Source organism: Aphis gossypii, chromosome X (genome assembly GCF_020184175.1).
Source record: "Aphis gossypii isolate Hap1 chromosome X, ASM2018417v2, whole genome shotgun sequence".
NCBI classification, from domain to species: Eukaryota; Metazoa; Arthropoda; class Insecta; order Hemiptera; family Aphididae; genus Aphis; species Aphis gossypii.
Window position 1 is genome coordinate 34,227,014 of NC_065533.1, and position 18,800 is coordinate 34,245,813.

The following is an 18,800-nucleotide window of genomic DNA, read 5'->3' on the forward strand; positions in this document are numbered from 1 at the left end:
GTATGAAAAGTTGATATAATATGAGTGAGCGAATCTTATCTGTCTGAAAAGTTTTACGATAATTGGTGCAATATAGTTGAAGTACTGCAACACGTGCAGGCACAAGTCATCGAATATAATAGCAGCTAAATAAATAAATGTTAAGCCACTTCAAATGATAGTTAACATTGAAATCAGCTGAATAAATGTAACCTTTTGATATGAAGGATTTAAAATTAAAAATATGAATTTTGATTTATTTAACAACATTTTACTTTATAGTCAAATCGGTTTTTAATAAGCTGGTTCAAAACTGTAGGTTATGTTATAATGCGACGATTAAAATGTATAAATACAACTTTAATGTTCATCGATAGCTCAGTTGAAAAAAACACATTTAAAACAACTTTTATAGTAGTTAAATAATTAATTTGTCAAGAATAAAATATAAGTTTTTAAAATTAAAATGTATCAAATCAAAGTCTTACAGTTCTGTCAGATAATTAGGTAAAAACATAACTTTTTTATTTAATGGTTGCAGTTTATTTTACAAGTAAATAATCGATCAGCACCTAACTTTACTATTCAACAAAAATCTAATAGAATAGTTGCAACAACACCGTGGTTATCAAAACTTGTTTTTTATGGATTATTTATCAGACAAATAATAACAAAAGGTTGATAGAAAGTATTTAATATTTACAATAAAACGATCAGAAGTCTGAGTAAAATTAAAAAAAAAACATAATTCATATAATAGCTGGTTCATTCAACAAATTAACCACCAATCTAGATTCAATATTCTAATTTATTTATCGTGTAATTTAGAGTCATTGGCAAATCAACAAAACCTCACTAAATCCAGCTTAATAACTATGCAATAAAATCATTGTTTAATTCATACTCATTAAGATAACAAGATTCAAATGTATATGTATTACAAATATTAGAATAGTTATTTTTCAATAAAACCATAAAAAAATAAAATACGTGAGAGATACTATAAAAAAAGGTTTTTGACAGTGGTGTAGCTAAATAGCCTATACATACCGCCGTATAAACATAACTTAACATAATTTATACTTAATATTTTACATTATCACGGCAAGGAAAAGTAAAGTGCCTAGGTTTTGATTTAAAATGCGTTAAAATTATCGAATATTAATATTATAAAATTATTGTTTGAATCATAATAAATGGTCGACATATAATTATTAGAATACTTCAAAAGTGCTACATATTATTTTACTTGGTTAATATGGGTAGTAAAATGTAAATGTTTGTTAATAATTAAACAATTTTTTTTTTAATAAATTAAAAGTTAAATATAAATTCTAAAAATTAAATTTATACTTGAATTAAGTTTTATATTTGTTTTAATATATAGCTAAAAGGTAATATATAAAATGTAAATATCATATAATATAATATTAATATGAAGAGTTCACAATTCAATCAAATCTGCATAAAAACTAAATAAAAATGTTTCATAAATAAGTATTAAAAAAACAGTTATAATATTTACTAGGTATTTATAAATATAAAACTGGGAATTTAACTCTGTCATATTATTATAAATTATAATGTGTTTAGTATAGGTAGGTACCTACCTATAATTGCATAGTATTGTCTTCTTCAAAAATTAAAATACGAGTATATAAAAAAAAAAAAAAATATTGACATTAAAATAGATTTTTTTGATATTTCCTTACCTTTATTTGTAATAATACACTCTACAAAATTACTCTATAGTACTAAACAAAATTGCAACAATTGAAGTCAAATTCATTTTTATATTGTATGATTGTAAGTTTGTAAGACCGTGACAAAATAAAAGGTAGTTGCTTCTTCTTCAGTTTATAGTAAGAAAAAACGTTGGAAGAGATTGTTTTGTAGTTTAATCTGTTGAAAATAGAAAATAAGAGTTTATTTTATTGATTATTTTGTGGTTTTATTATTTTTTGTTTTCTGTGAGGTGTATAATTATAAATAAGAGGTTATAGGGAGTCATTTTGGTCTCTTTTGTTCTAAGAGGATTTAGGTGTTGTTTTACTAAAATAGATTTTTTTTTTTACCAATTATATACGAACTGACTATCCTATCAATCAGATAAATCTTCTGTAAAATATTAAACATTTTAAAATTTTAATAACATTATTGATCAAAAGATGTAACAGTCACGGTGAGCCAAGCGGTTAGACTTTTTTTTTTTAATCAAATATTTTATTTTATTGTAAGCCCATCTTAATATAGCTACACTGAGGAATTGAATTGTTTATTATACATTGATTATTATAAAATTAAATGTAAATACAAAATATAAATATAATGAATAAAACAATTAATATTAAATACACGTAATGTAAAATATGAGAGAAAATATAAAGTATAAATAAATCTTTTTTAGTGTATGGGTTTTTATTTTAACATTGTTTGTTTTCACATTGATAATTAATATAAGGTTTTAATTTGATTGAATTTCTCCGAAGAACGGAGTAGAGATGATGTTCATTTGTTATGCGAGAACGAGTTTTACTTTTATCGATTTTTATAGTTTAAAATACTAACTCAAAAATATAAATTGAACTTTTAATTTTTTATTTTCTAAGTCTTACGCTTCAATAAAACAAAATAATTACCATTTACCTATGTTGTGCATTATTGACTGAGATTGGACGCACGGGAGTGATCTGTTATTTATTTTACACTGCAGTCATATACTTCAATATTATTACTTACTACGCATTCATTTAAACGACTTGCACTTAGAAAATTTCGTATATTGAACAACTTGAAATCGGTCAGTATTGTTAATACTTTATAAACTTTTCTTACAATTTGTTCACACTTTTAAAATGCAACAAACAACTTTCATAATAACACAATACGTTCCTAATTTACCAATCGTAAAACGCGAGCAATACTTGAAGTTATAAATGAATTTACTGCAGATAAATTTAGTCTGAAGTGAATTTAGTTTGGAAACGTAAAAGAAATAAAATACATTGATTTCATTCTTGATTTCAGACTTAAACCGCATTGAATAAATTGTATGTAAATACAGTATTTTAAAAATTAAAATTTTAAACATTAAATAATTAAATATAATACACGTCATGTTATCATACTGAGTTGTATAAAAAAAAATATATTTATTTAATACCTTATTACATTTTAATATATACCAACTATGGCCCACTAATTTATTATCAGGTAATATTTAAATCACTATTTATTCAATTAATTTAAATATGTTGAGTAATTGTAACCCAGGATAAGATACACGAGTATATATATTATAAATACATATAGGCACTCATTGAGAAGGTGGGAAAGACCGGCCACTTGGAAAAATAATACCTAACTTATAATTTAATAACTATTATTATAATGTTATAACTAATGACTTAGAGATTATAAAATAAATTGTTTAACAAATAACAATATTAGGATGAAATGAATGAAAAGAAGAAATATATAGTTCTTGTTTACCAATATCGAATAATACATTTGCTTGTATTTTATTTTATATTAATAAAATAATTTTATAAATAATACAATTATTGTATTTTAATTAACTATAGGTAATACTTTACCAATACAAATATTATTTATATAAATAATAGCATTTATTTATAGCATATTTATATTTATATGTTGAGATATAATTGTACCATTATTTAGCTTAAATATGAGATTTTTTCTTTTATATATATATATATATATTATATAATTTATAATAAATCATATAAATAAATTTATTTACCAAACAAAATCCAATAATCAGTACACTAAGTAGGTTATCGTGTATATCTATTTGGAGAGGAGTATATCAACAATCATCTGTAATATAAAAATAATAACATCCATTAGATTAATAATAATCTTAAATTTAATTATTATAAAATATTTATTAAATCTACACTATATGCAAGTAACACATATTTGTAAAGAGAATAAAGTGAAGAATTTCAAGTCTATTTAAAATGTATCTGCTACAGTTTAATTGTATAAACATAAACATTTTAGATTCCATTCTTAGATCATGAGCACCACACCAAATATAAATAGAATGTTCAATACAAAAATGTAACATTCTATTTATTTACCAGAATCTATCTTAAACTATTCATCAAGTTTATTTAACTAAAATGTTATCTTATACAATATTATTTTTTTATTATTTTTGTTTTAAAAAGTACATTTTTTTTCATAATACTGTTTCCTTTAATATTGCTACTATTGGGTTTTTTTTTCGTACATTGTAAATAAACAGTTAATAAAAACAACTTAGTGCAAGCCGGCATGATATAAAAAAATCTGACTATGCAATATATTGTTTTGTAGAAAAAAAGAGTAATTCAAGATCGTATAGCTTAAAAATTGCAGATTTAAAACTGTAATGATATTTTATGCCAATGATAATATATAAATGAAGTAACCAAAATTATTGCTTCTTACACACGTTAAATGATTTTTTATGCATTATTTATCAATTTGTAACGTTCTTTAAAAAAAAGAAATAGATACCTACCAAAACGCATTGTTGAAAAATTATTATTTTATTTCTCATTTTCTTTTACATAGGTTCTTAAATATCCAATTTACATCACGAGTAGATGTTGAATATTTTAAAATTACTATACATAATATATTTGTTGAGCACTGTTTATTGAGTTCAGTTAAAAATCAGCAAAATAAGTTTGATCGACTCCATTACACACAACAGTAGCATCTTCTTCTACATATTCTTCGAAATTATGTGTATCTGAAGGACCTGAATAAGTTGGTATGAATGGAGCTACCGTATGCTTATTATACAACATAACCCAATCTATTTTGGTAAACCATCTAAAAAAAAATTGAGTTATTATTTATCACACAAAAATTTAATTATGAAAAATAAAATAATAATATTGCAAAATTACAGTCATTTTGTGGTTTATTATAAGTTACAAAATAAAAAACCAATCCATGACATGTATACAATAGATTTAAAATGTGACTATTTTATTAGTACTGATTTCTTTACACCTAATTCGTTTTTTATTTGTATAGATATTGTAAAATAACATTATAAATTTAATCACAGTTGCTCTTAAAATCACGATATTTTTGTATTAAGAAACATGATTTTTATTTTTTTTTATTTTAAAAATATAAAATTTTCATTGACAGAGCTATATTGTTTACTTCAAAGCATAGTTAGGTTAGGTTAGCTTACAAATATAAATTTATAATTAAATACTTTACCGATGGTGTTTAATATCAGTTATTCCTCGAGATAAATTTCCATATCGTTTTGAGAGATCAACTCGTAGTAAATTTTTTATGAGATGTGAAAGGTTTGGAGAAAAATTGATTGGAATTTTGTAATTCCCGCTCAAAATTCTATAAAACAACTTTTTTTCATTATCGGCATTAAATGGTACTGTTCCAGCAACCATTTCGAATAAGATTATGCCCAATGCCCACCAGTCCACCGGTTTTCCATACGATTTTATTGCTATGATTTCGGGTGCCAAATAGTATGGGGTACCACAAAGAGTAGTTGTTCGATTGGAGGTTATACGCTTGCTTAATCCGAGATCTGTTAGTTTTATGAAACCAACTTCGTCAATCAACACATTTTCAGGTTTCAAATCTCTATTAACAATGATAATATAAAATGTTTTATTATCAGTAAGATAATGCCACACATGAATGTGTCGTATCCATCTTACACACACACGACATTGCAAATTTGTGATTAGTAAAATCCATTATTAATAATTGTCGTTAGCTTTAATATTAGAGTGAATTGACCTACTATCGAAATTGAAGATAAGAACAGTATCAGTGAATAAGCGTTGGTTTTAATTTTGATATTTTAATTTTTAAGAATGATATATGGTTGTGTAAATTTATAAAATTTGAAATGTTCATATTTGAATTAAATTATCGAAAGAAAGTCAACATTTGATCGCTAATTATATTCTTACCTTTAATTTTGATATTAGATCGATTCATTTTAATATTAAAACTAACAAAGCAAAATCGATTATACTAAACACAAATTTGCAATATCATAATATGTTTGTGAAGCGGAGGCCACACTTTTTATGTGTAGTATAGTTTTAATACTTTTAAGATCAATCGTAGACTTTTATTGATATTTTAGTTTTAAAGTGATTTATTATGACAAAGTGAAATATAAAAATTCTAGTATACTTGTTTCATGTAAATGAAAATATTAATAAAAACCTACAAAACGTTTTAGTTATATAATTCCTATATTTAAATTGCATAATAGATCAACTAACTACAGTATGTTATGTTATATGTTACTAAAACGAACTAGGTTAGGTAAGACTTTTAAGTATTTATAACAAAATTATAACACGTATTAATAACCCCCCCTCCAAAAAAAATAAAAAATAACTATGACGATTTTTGAAAATGGAAGAAAGATATTACTCATAAATTTACTTTCAAACATAACATATTATATCCAAGTTTAATGTATATCTTTTGTTCTTTTTAAATTAAAATTTAAAATTAAATTAAATTAAATTTATAAAAAGGTAAGTACTATGTTCATGACCCACGTTTCAAAAAATATCTGTTGAAGAAATGTTAAAACACAATTAAAAAAAAAATGTATTTTTAGAAATTTTGAGCTTAAACAATTTATTTCAATAGGTATCTAATAAGAATAGTAAAAATTTTTTCTTTTTTAATATAACAACTGATAATATATGTTTTTGATATCGGATCATATATTATATTACGGACAACTCCCTTCAATAATAATGTATCCAAATCTAACCACTAGTGTTAAGCGAAACGAAACCGTAAAATAATTTCTGACATCAAATCTATTGTTTAATACAATTATTAATTACCTATAAAGTATATCCAGAGAATGTAAGTATTCAAGTGCTAGGACCATTTGCCCTGCATAAAACATGGCATGCAATTCGTCTAGTACGCCTCGATCGCTCATTAAGCTGAATAAGTCTCCCCCTACTATAAACGGCATAACGAAATACAGGTTGCACACGTCCTTCGCACAGTACTCCATTTGTATAATGAACGGATGACGTAAATTTGATAATAGTTGTTTTTCATTCGTTACGTGTTGTAAATAATTTCTTTTTAATATTTGCTCTTTTTTCATTATCTAATAATAATTATACATTTAAATACAGTGATTTGATACTTCATCACAGATAACTGCTGTTATCGGATATTACACACTGTACTAATAATATTAGACTATTGACTAGGTATTATACATTTAAGATAACTAATACAAAATATGCAAATACGAAGGTTCATAAGAAAAATAAAAATAATGTTTCGAGTGTTGATACAGAGTGAAGCATCTATACGAATTAATCGGAAAATCATAACTAAAAGTAGTTTTTTTTGTTTATTAGTTTTCAGAAATTTATAATATATCTACGATTAAAGCTGATAAACTACAGATTATGCTTAAAAATACCCGTTATACAACTCGGTTAGATTATAGATATGATTTTTTGTTGAATTTAAAAGGAAAATAAGTGAGTACAAATTAATGCATCTTGAAGATGGTAGCTAGAGAGACGACCTAGGTGTTATGTTAAAATATGAGTGAGAACTGACTTTATGGAAAAATATAACATGGATGGACACAAGATAGTAATCAAGTATATGTAATATGTATAAATAATATATTAATATATTATAATAACTTGTGTTTTGTACAACAACAAAAAATATTCACTTATTTTACTATTACAGAAAACATTTTTTTTTTTAAATCTTTTATATAATTTTATATCGTTATAAAACAACAATTTTTTCATATTGTGTCGTTCTCATTTTTAAGTTTTTACTTTTTTTTAAAAAACAACTTACATTTTTAAGTAAAAATTATTGAATTTAACCTCTTAAAATTTTATAAAAAAAATAAATGTACTAAATAACGTTGTTTATCATTTTTTAAATAATAAGTATGTTGTACGGTCTATTTTACTAATACTAAGGTACAAAAACGAAACAACAGGCAATCGGTCATATGTAATTCGAGTTAATAAATAAAAATAACTGTCATAAAATATAATAAAAATTTCGATAACAAAATATTGATAGAATTCTGGGCAGCCTGATATTATACAATAATAAATCATCTTCATCTATATTTATACATTTTAAAATGTTAAATGAAAGAGTGCAAACAAAATTTATTTATGCGAAACTAAAATAATAATAAAAAAAAAAACTGAAAACAAAGATTCATCTATTATAAAAAATTATATGAAAATAATAACTATGTTACACAAAACTATAAAAATAAAAAAATTGTAAGATATGATATGATAAAAATTTTGTTCACAAATTATGTAAAGAATTAACTAAATTATTAGGAATAGATAAGTAAACCTTAACATAAAAATATACATTATAGAATATTTGACAATCAATATTATATTTTAAATATTTTAAAATAAAAAAATGTTATAAAAACAAAATTTTCAAAAGTCAGTCGCCAGATAGTAATTAATAGATATTGCGAAATAGGTCTTTTTGAAAAAAAAAAAAGAAAAATAGTTTTAGTGGACGAAAACCAAACACTTTTTATTTTTTTTTTGACAGTTAACACACAGACACATCCGAACTGACATTGATTGATATATACGTAATATCGCAGTTGAAAATAATGAATCTATCGTTACGGACAGGCGTGTTTCCGTGTTGCAGATCGGTTGCAGACGGTACACATAGATATATTTAAATAAAACACTATACTGTATTATTTTTTCATTTAATAATAAGTTATAAGGTATTATATTAAAATACAAAGTGAGTACCTAAAGTCAAAACCTACACAAAAAATTATATGTGTTGTATGGTTTGTAAATAGTATTAAGCGTTTAAAAACTATAATATATTTCTTACTTTCATAGCAAAAAATTTATCGGGATTCAATTTGTGGTTGACTAACATAACACGTCCAAAAGCACCCACGCCAATAGTCTTATGTAATACAAAATCATGAAACGAAGACTCGTTCATTGGTCGTCGTTTTAAACGGTCTTCGAAATTTCTTTTTGAACATTCTAAGTAATCTTGAATTTTACTTATATCTTCTAATATACAAATGTTATTGTGATCAGTACTGGTTTTATATTCAACATTTAAAGGAGCCTCTACGGCCATGATATGACCGAGTGATTTTCAAAATCGTTCAATCCTTGTTTGTTATGTTTAAACGAGTTGAACTAAATTATTATTGTCAACACCCGTTTCCATCAATTATAAATACGAATGTTTACAGTTGCCAGGGTGTAATTATTACAATCGCGTTAGTATCATCAATAAAAAATAACAAATATTAAAGTATGGCTGGTAGATCCGATTTCATTGAGGATAATATTTTAATTTTGCATTGTGTCTATTTTTTGCATTTAGAAGTGGGTTAGGTGTATGAGTAGTTTTCTACAAAAAACTTTCGATTGATCAACAATATCTTGCACTCTATAAAAAATTGAAACGAACTAAATGTTGTAATAACATATTATGTATCAACTTATTTAAGATATAAAAAAATATCAAAGATTAATGTTTGGTATTTGATTAGGTATTATAATAAGTCAAATTATCAGTTCTTAATTAGGTTCTAATCAGTATTTACACTGTATATATTTTTAAATATATTTAGCTTATATTTTAGGAAATAACATTCAAGTAACTAAATAACACAAAATTAGATTGTTAATTTATTATAGCAACATATTTTATTATAATATTATAATGATGAATAAAGTATGTGATACCGGAAAAAATATGGTCTACGGTCTACGACAGTGGTGTAGCTAAATAGCCTATCTATATCGCCGTGTGATCATTATTGATTAGAAAAACGACTTGTCTTTTTAGTGTATTTTTATTGTTGATCTATTTGTATAACTTAAATATTATATTAAAATACAAATTTATTTATAATTTATTTATTATTGTTATTTTACATTAAATTTAAGTGATTTAATATTTTTATTATAATATAATATTTCATAGTTTTTATAACAAAAAAGTAAAATATAATATATAAACCTTATTACTAAATAATCATTTGGAACAAACGTATTTTAACTGATTTAACTCGGTAGTTACGAATAATTTTATTTTGATATCCCGCAATTATATTACAATTTAATATATAAGCATATATTAGATATTATTAACTTTTATTTATAATAATCATTTTAGATTATTAAGCAAGTTGAAATAATTGTTGCCAAAATATTGTATTTCACGATTATATTAATTATAGTAATTATAATAATAAACATTAAAATTAAAGTTTCCTCAAATATTATTAAATCAAATCAAAATAACTAAACTTGTTATTCTTCTTTTAAATACCTACCTTAATTACATTTTAACTTTAAATACTTATAAAAAAAATATTATGCTTTTGTACATTTAAAATTTTTGAATTTAAATTATAACTGTTTATAAACACAATGATTAGTTAAGTTAATAAACTTTAACTATACAAATTAAATAATTTAAAAATGTTCGTGGTTTCCATGAATTTCGTAAAATTTAAACTTTAAACGCTAAAATCATAAATATAAATAAATATATTTTTTTGTAACTTGAAAACCCATTTTTAAACCGTCTATAAACAGGTAAAAAATTTATACTTGCTAAAATGTTTTAAATATTTACAGTTATTCGTTTTTGTATTATGATAAAATCAATTTTTTTGAATAATAATTTTCGTCCAAATTCCTGTTTTCCTCTATGTTTACTTATAAAATAATGAAATAAAAATATGCAATTTGGTTTTACATTTGAAAATGGACGATTTGATTGGTTTCAATTTTTCTGTAACACTTCACTTTTGAAATATTGATTTTAAGTTTGCTCGTTACCTGTAATAGCATCTAGCGGTTGTACAAATTATCTTTGGGAGATTTTTGTGATGATTTCGTGTTGCTTATGCAGATTTGCAAATTTCAATTTTCACTCAGATGATTTCCATGAAACATAAACAGAGTATCAAACAGTATTACATTAAAACAATGTTAAACTTGTATACCAATTATGATTGTATTATTCTAATATTGCACTACAACGATGAAAACATCATTTATTATTGTAATACATTGTATCAGACACATCATATTAACACAATGTGATCGACGAGCTAATAAATTGTGCGTAGTAAAATAATGAAAAAAAACTGTCAATATATAATTGTCATAATGTTTTCTTTAAGCCGTTCAACGGTTTATTAGTATTTAGTCCATTGCTGTTTCATTATATCTATTATTGAGACAAATTCTCACAATTTCCTCAGCGACTTTTATCATTTGCCATCATCGCGAGCACGATGCATATGATAAATTGTCATGTTAAGTATGAAGTAAGTACGTATATTACGTATATTTTACACACAAAGGTTGCGTTATCGTTTGTTCCCATTCAACATGCAAACGTAACAGCCACAGAATATACGACATTGATATTATTGTCGTGAAATATGAAACAGTAGTGTTTGATATACATATTCAAACAATAATAGAATATTAATAGAATAGACAATGTCCGTGAGGCGTGAAACCCCCTTGCATAGGAAGTATATATGATGATACTTTGAATCTTATTTGCAACTATTTACAAACTAATTTTTTTACCACGATTCGAGTTTTAATATTTGGCAAGAGGCAACGTACACTCCCCCCCTTCTATAACCAAGCCGTCATATTGACTCTAAACTAATAAAAATATATTGTTACCTAATATTTTGAATGCGAAAGAATAAAATTGACTGAGAAATCTTTCACCAATCTATTGCAACGTATACGTTAGTATACTATAAATTTTTTGTACACATCATTTATGCCGTTTTTGTTTATTACTCTCATCCCATCATATATACATTATATATTTTTGAAATTATTATTTGTAAGGTTACTAAATAATTAAGTTAAAAAAAGTTTGTGATTTAAATAAATAATTTCTTTATACTTAGATTATCTGGTTCGTAATCACATAAACCACTAGTATATAGATATATAATAGATATACCTACTATTTTTTGTTAATTATAAAATATTGCGTTTCCAGCATGTAATCCACAAACAAAGCTAAACTCAGTGAAATAATGAAATAATTTTGTTTTGAAACTATAAAATAATATGCATTATTGAATAAAACGATGATAGTACTCGTAATTATTTCTTGGTAAATAGTAAGCCACTATTCACTTTATTTTGAGAAAAACAATATTATAGTTTATTGTAAAACTAATCAATTTATTAATTATGTATTATTAAGCAGTGTGGGATATAATATACAGTGTACTGTATTATAACTTTATTGAAATCTATTACGTAGAAGGTACGCGTACCTCTTTAAATAATAATACCCCGAAGGCAAAAGTTCATCATAATATAAAAGAAAAAGATTTTTAAACAAATGAAAAATGCACAATTTCAATACTAAAATTATATTTAAAATAAATGTATCATAATATAATAATATTAGGTTACTAAAAATAATTTATATATTATATATTTTATCAAATAAATATATATATTATATAATTACTAATATTCTGATAAAATAGTTATAATAAATATTAAAATTAAACATTATGGAATTATGATATAAAAAAAATGCATTTTGTTTTTATACCAAAAACACTAAATGCTCTGTACAGAGCTTAAAAACTAGTAGGTCTATTAGTACAACCCCTATATAAAGAGCACAACATAATATTTTCTGACGGAAATATTTTCACACGACTTGATATTATATTTTAATTCACTCGTTCTGATCACGCAGAAAAAATAATGATTGTTTGCCTCGGAAAATGATTTTTGAAAAAAAATTATAGTAATATTAATATACATTTCCGGGCACTGATAATCGTTTTCACGTTCTAGTCGCTCACATCAATTAGTTGCTCGTTAGATAGAGGTTGTCCTAACATATGATGTTTACGCACGTGCAAACACTGAATAAAAAAAAAAAAATATATATATAATTATTATCTAAGATACACATCTAACTTACTTAAGAAGACGTTTCTAATACAATAATATTATATGAATATTTACAAGCGACAAGTGAAATGAAAATTTTTTCTTATTCTTTTTCAAGTAGTTATATTCATCAGCTATTATATGAAACGATAAATAATAATAGTGTAATGACGATGTAATGAATTATTATTAAAGTTTCAATGTATTATATCGTAGAACGTCACAAAATAAGATACAATTTTAGGTACAATGTATAACGTTTAACTAGATATAGGTACTCTTAAAACGATTTAATTCCGTCTGTGAAACCGAAATAAATCGATAATGACATACGTGAGGGAATATGGAGCGAGCGATGACAAGAGGTAGACACGGTGGGTGAGGGAAACTATGGTTTTCCTAGTATGTAGATCGAGAAGGGGCGGAATTATCGTGGCTAATACATTATTATAATATAGCATAATGTGGGGTGAATATAAATCTGTCAGTGGTTCGGTGACCAAAACAATTTTTACCGATTCTACCGCATAATATTATAATATTCCGTGTCAAAACGTCGACGTACCAAAACGGATTATTCGAAACTAACCTGTACTCGTTGTATTGAAAATCACGATCAAACCTATGTATCGTATGTGAAAAATTTTCATTTTGGATGTCTTCGCGTATCCAAGTATAATGCACAGGAGATCACGAAGTCATAAGAACGTTAACGTAGGTGGTCTCTGACCATGGCCATTCGTCGTAGAAACTGAATAACAGCTGATAATATTAACATGAATACCTTTCGGGGTGCAAAAAAAATATACGTGAAATTATGTATAATCCTATTTAAAATCATGTAATATAGAGAAGCCACCGACCGGACATAACTGAATATAATATTATTGTAATCATGTTTTCGAAAACAAGTAGTATGAACGCATATGTTGCACGCTTGTTAAAGCATCTGCAAATAGCAACTACCTACTATAATATTATAGTATACGAATTAATTGATACAATATTATTTATTTACTTTTTTTTTTACTTAGTATGGCCCATTTTTTGTATTCTTTTCTTCTTAATAATAATAATAATAGTTGAAAAGATTAAAAAATTACATAAAGATGTCGTTGATTTTGTATAAATAGTGCATAAAACCTGACTTAACTAATTAAAATATTATCTATCTTGTAAGACATGATTAAAAGGACAGTAATTATTATTGTTATTATTATTATCACGTGTTTCAGACGAACGTTTTCACGCAGTCAAGTCGAGTGACATTCAAATAAACAACAGCAGACGAATTTTACGGATCGACGTTTGGTGGTGGAATTATTTAAATATTATCATTAAGATGACAACCAAAAACAACAAGGCCCATCTAGAACGTTTAAAGTGTCAACGAATGTGTCGAAGAGAACGAATTATTGATTTGGGAAAATCTGACCATAATTTAAATATGCATCGCATAATATTATATAATGATATTTTTATAAAACCAAGAAGAAAATCGTTCTGTTTGTACACGATCTAGTAATCCTCCGTCCACTTCCAAATGTCTACACTGCATACCGTATAACATCAACCACAACAACAATAATAATGATAATAATAATAATTACAATTTTTTAAACAAAAAAAAAAAATATATATGTATAGTATATATAGGAAATATAATATTATGTTCGATGCGAGTGATGAGAGTGTTGTTTTGTATACACACAGTATGATATGATAATGTTAAGTGTTTTGTACCTGACGATATTTTGTAAAAAAAAAAAATACAGGTTGCTATTCCCGTAATCCCCCCCCCCTTGACCGGTGGTTAAGTCGACTGGCATCGACCCCCATCAGTTTATTCTGCCCTTGTGCGTAAGGAAACATCTCGCCGGCGCGGCTGCGATCACGTGATGAGCCGGATCATCGGCGCACCCCTTGACCAGTCGCTTGGACCGGTAACACATGACGGTGAGCGCCAAGCTCAGGAAACACAGGACGGTGGAGGCGAGCGCCAGCAGACCGGCTAGCAAACCAGACCTCACGCACACTGAATTCTGGCTGTTGTCCGTGTAGTATCCTGTGGTCCCTGAAAATAAATATTGAGCATAAATCCTATGCCTACTAATAACTTGCACTTGACCAGAGACAATTTATATTTAATTAAAGTTTATGTAATTTTATGTGTATAATATCAGAACATGTAGGGTCCATCACCAAGCGTTTTCGAGTTTATATTAAGTCACAATCAATTCACAGGTAATATATGAATTTATGTTCGAAACAATATAATATTAATATTGTTTGGAATATTTATAATTGGCTACCGTTAGTTGCTGGTGAAGTTTATTGAAAAATAACTTTAAAAACAAGTTAGGTTTGATCAGTGTACAATTAAACCGAAATACGAGTGTAAAATTATTGTATAGAATTTTTTACTTAAAATAATAAATTATAATTATGTCCTTAAATTGTATTGTTGCCACAGTATCCCATATAAATTGAGCCCGAATACGTATACAAGGTTTTCCATAACAGGTTTTTAAAGAAAAACATGATATTCAATTTTTGGCACCATCCCCAAATTACCACTGACCAATCATGTAATAATAACACAATTTTTATACTCACTGTTGCTAAGTGCGCTTGCATCTTCACTGTTCTCACCCTCTTGGAGCACTCTCAAAGACTGGAATAAGTTGATATTTTGTGAAAGGGCCGCCGGGGTCGTTGCTACCTCCACATCAGTGGACCGTTTCGCCACGCTTTTGGCATTCCTCCAGTGACACGGTTGACTCTATATGTGGAGATAAAACAAACAAAACGAATTGGTCAGTTTTTGTTATAAACAAAAGTCAATAAGATAAGTGAAATGTGAAAAGTACAATTTTATGTTATAGTCAAAAATCTATCTAAAGCGATTTAATCGAAAATCAGGGTTTTCTTTCAGAGAGCAAAATTCGGCTTCAATGCATGCTACTCAGTCATTCATAATATTTTTAAAGTAACAATTTATAAGAAATAAAATGAATCAATAATATTAATATAATATTGTCCTTTGGCCTATGACCTAATAGAATGTTATTGATTGAGGTGTCTCTCAAAAATTAAATACCATAATATTATTTTCTATTCATTGTTATGTCACATGTGTAATCAATTTAATTTGATCGGTTTTAGTCATTTTTATTTTTTAATAAGTAAAGAAAAATTGTGCAATTAAAATAATTAATTTATGTTAAATAAATAAATTATAATTATTTTATAAGTGAATAAATAACAAAAAAATATAATCGAACTCACTAAGTTTAAAGTTAATAATATATATATATATATATATAATATTAAGTACAAAAATATAAACTTAGCTTGGTTAAAAAAAGTTAATCTAATTTTTATTACGTACCGACGTACATCGCATAAAGAGAATTTTGTACCTATTTATAAAATTTAATATTATTTTATCAGAAAAAATAAGATTTTAAGATTTTCATATTATTTTCATTTTCATTTTAAACCATGTATTCGGTAGGTAGTATAAAACCTTTAAGACCAACACAACTTCAAAAATATTTTTTATATTAACTAGATAGATTATTTTTAAATCAACTGAAAAAAGCCAAGTTATTTCTCGAGTAAATTAAACTAGACAAGTCATTATTCGAAAATTAACAATAAACCGTAGTTAAGTTAAAAATAAATTAAAAACATGTTTATATTAACTCAAATGTTTTAACTAGGTAGGTATTTAATGCCCGCCTTTGAATCAGACTATTAAAGCGAAACCGTCTTTACTAAATTGATTAAAATAAATGTAGATGCATAATGTGTACTGATGAAACGTTTCCGGCCTCATTTGTTACTGTTCGACCAAACCACCAGCTTAATGGCCGAATTCGATGTGGTGACTTACCGGACATCTGCCATGACACATCCGGACGTCGCATTCGATGTAAAGAGCTGGTGACCCGGTGAACCTGAACGTTTTCATGTAAGCGAACACTTGGGTCTCAAAAACTTGGCTTTCGCTCCACGATCCTCTGAATCGACTGATCAACTTGTCGTCGACGGGGCACCTGCAAAAAAAAGACAAATTTTTCGTCAAGTCAGAGGTTAAAAACGTACTGGTTACCATTTTTCCGCAAATGTTGTAAAGCGACAGCTGTCTTAGAAAAAAAAACCGTCGTTTACGAGGGACTTAAATAGGTTCCTAACTTTAATGATATTTCAAGATAAATTAAAATCAAAGTATGTATGTAGGTAGTTAAAATATTATAATTTTTAATTTTAAAATATTATATCAAAAGAAAAAAATAGAAAAAACTACATAATATATGATTTTTAACACACTTAATATATTATTTGGTATTTACCTACTTTACAAATTATTTTATAAACAGCTATATAACTATTATTATCATGGTTTTTTTTTTTTTTTTGTAAAAAAAAAAAACAAGTTTTTTATTGTTTTTGATACCTTCGTGTGACTATACACATACAAATAACTTAGAGATATAAAACGTCCATTCAAATCTATCATTTATTTATTGTTGACTATAATGATGATATTATTCATAATATTATTATTCTACACGGACGGATTGATGAAATACCCGGCGGTGAGATCCGACCGGATACTACGACAACAGCCGGACGCCGAAAACGGCACCGTATATTATTGGTGGTTTATAACACGACTAACTATTATTGTTATTGCATGCGATTTTAATATCGAGAAGTTATAATATTATGTTATTCGCTCACCCGTATTGATCGATCAGTTGAATCTTCTTCTGTGCTCCGTTGTGCGCATAACAATCGTTCACCACAATATCGAAACCATCTGCAATCACACCCGGAAAAACCGTTAGCAAATATTATACAATAATCCGTTCGATGATAATAATAATAATATTGAACGACACAATATTATGATACGGCGTTTGAGTGCCGAGTTAACAGCGGGAAACACCGACGAACGCGTCTGTACATCCTGCTGAGGCGAAGATTGTGCAAATGTAGGTATATATGATTTTTATTTTTGAGCAACATGTTGGAACTGTGCAGAAATTTATTAGAATCGAACATTTTTTAAAACGATAGCTCGTCAAAAGACGCATCATGGGTGTATGCAATTCCGGAGAATCACATTGGATTAAAGAAATTTAAATTTTTTGTTTTTCACCCATAGCAGTTAAAATTAAAAATTTGATTTGACCAATCAATATATTATTAACCTATTTACAAGTATTCGCACACAACGTTCAGTTTATAGCGGTCGGCCAACGGTGTAAATTATACCGAAAACGTCACTTTGATCAAAAACACAATCTCCACTGCGGATACGGCCATATAGTATTATTAATATTATTAGTAATGTTCGATGATTACCATATTTGCTCCTCATGTAGATGATCAAAGTCAGCGGGTCTCCGACGCGTACAGGTCCTCCCACCCTGTTTCCGGTAGTGCCGTATCCATACCGTATTTCCATGTAACACTCAGGTGGTGACAGTGTAAAGACGACCGGATTGCCAGTGGCCACCCTGAGAAAACGGAATACCAGACATCGTTAATATAACTTATAAAATAATTGTCTAATTATCTTTGTTGCTTATAAATATAACTGATTTATAAAATGAGTATTATTAATCGAATATCGTGTATACGTACTCAACGTCTAAAAACGGAAATGTCACAGTCTTCCAAAAGTCATAGCCGTATTCACAGGTCACCTTGAAGTGTTCATCCCATTCCTCTTCAATCAGAGGGTTGTATTGGACGGTTACGGTATTCCACATGAGATTTTTC

General features: G+C 26.5%; 2 protein-coding genes across 2 annotated transcripts in view; both read right to left on the reverse strand.

Moving 5' to 3' along the window:
- Positions 1-4,522: 4,522 nt before the first annotated feature.
- On the reverse strand, positions 4,523-9,294 carry LOC114126495 (cAMP-dependent protein kinase catalytic subunit beta-like). The gene is made up of 4 exons (XM_027990451.2): positions 8,905-9,294; positions 6,864-7,141; positions 5,233-5,625; positions 4,523-4,830 (listed from the first exon to the last, which is right to left on the reverse strand). The coding sequence occupies exons 1-4, from the start codon at positions 9,163-9,165 to the stop codon at positions 4,662-4,664; spliced, it is 1,101 nt and encodes a 366-aa protein (XP_027846252.1). The 5' UTR covers positions 9,166-9,294; the 3' UTR covers positions 4,523-4,661.
- A 3,156-nt stretch (positions 9,295-12,450) lies between these two features.
- The window catches only part of LOC114126475 (uncharacterized), a 73,916-nt gene continuing 67,566 nt past the window's right edge, over positions 12,451-18,800 (reverse strand). Inside the window, exons 6-11 of the mRNA XM_027990432.2 lie at positions 18,663-18,799; positions 18,381-18,535; positions 17,754-17,832; positions 16,903-17,065; positions 15,621-15,786; positions 12,451-15,078 (exon numbers count right to left, since the gene is read on the reverse strand). Of these exons, the coding sequence (XP_027846233.2) occupies positions 14,843-15,078; positions 15,621-15,786; positions 16,903-17,065; positions 17,754-17,832; positions 18,381-18,535; positions 18,663-18,799 (936 nt within the window). The 3' untranslated portion in view covers positions 12,451-14,842. The remainder of the gene's footprint in view (positions 15,079-15,620; positions 15,787-16,902; positions 17,066-17,753; positions 17,833-18,380; positions 18,536-18,662; position 18,800) is intronic.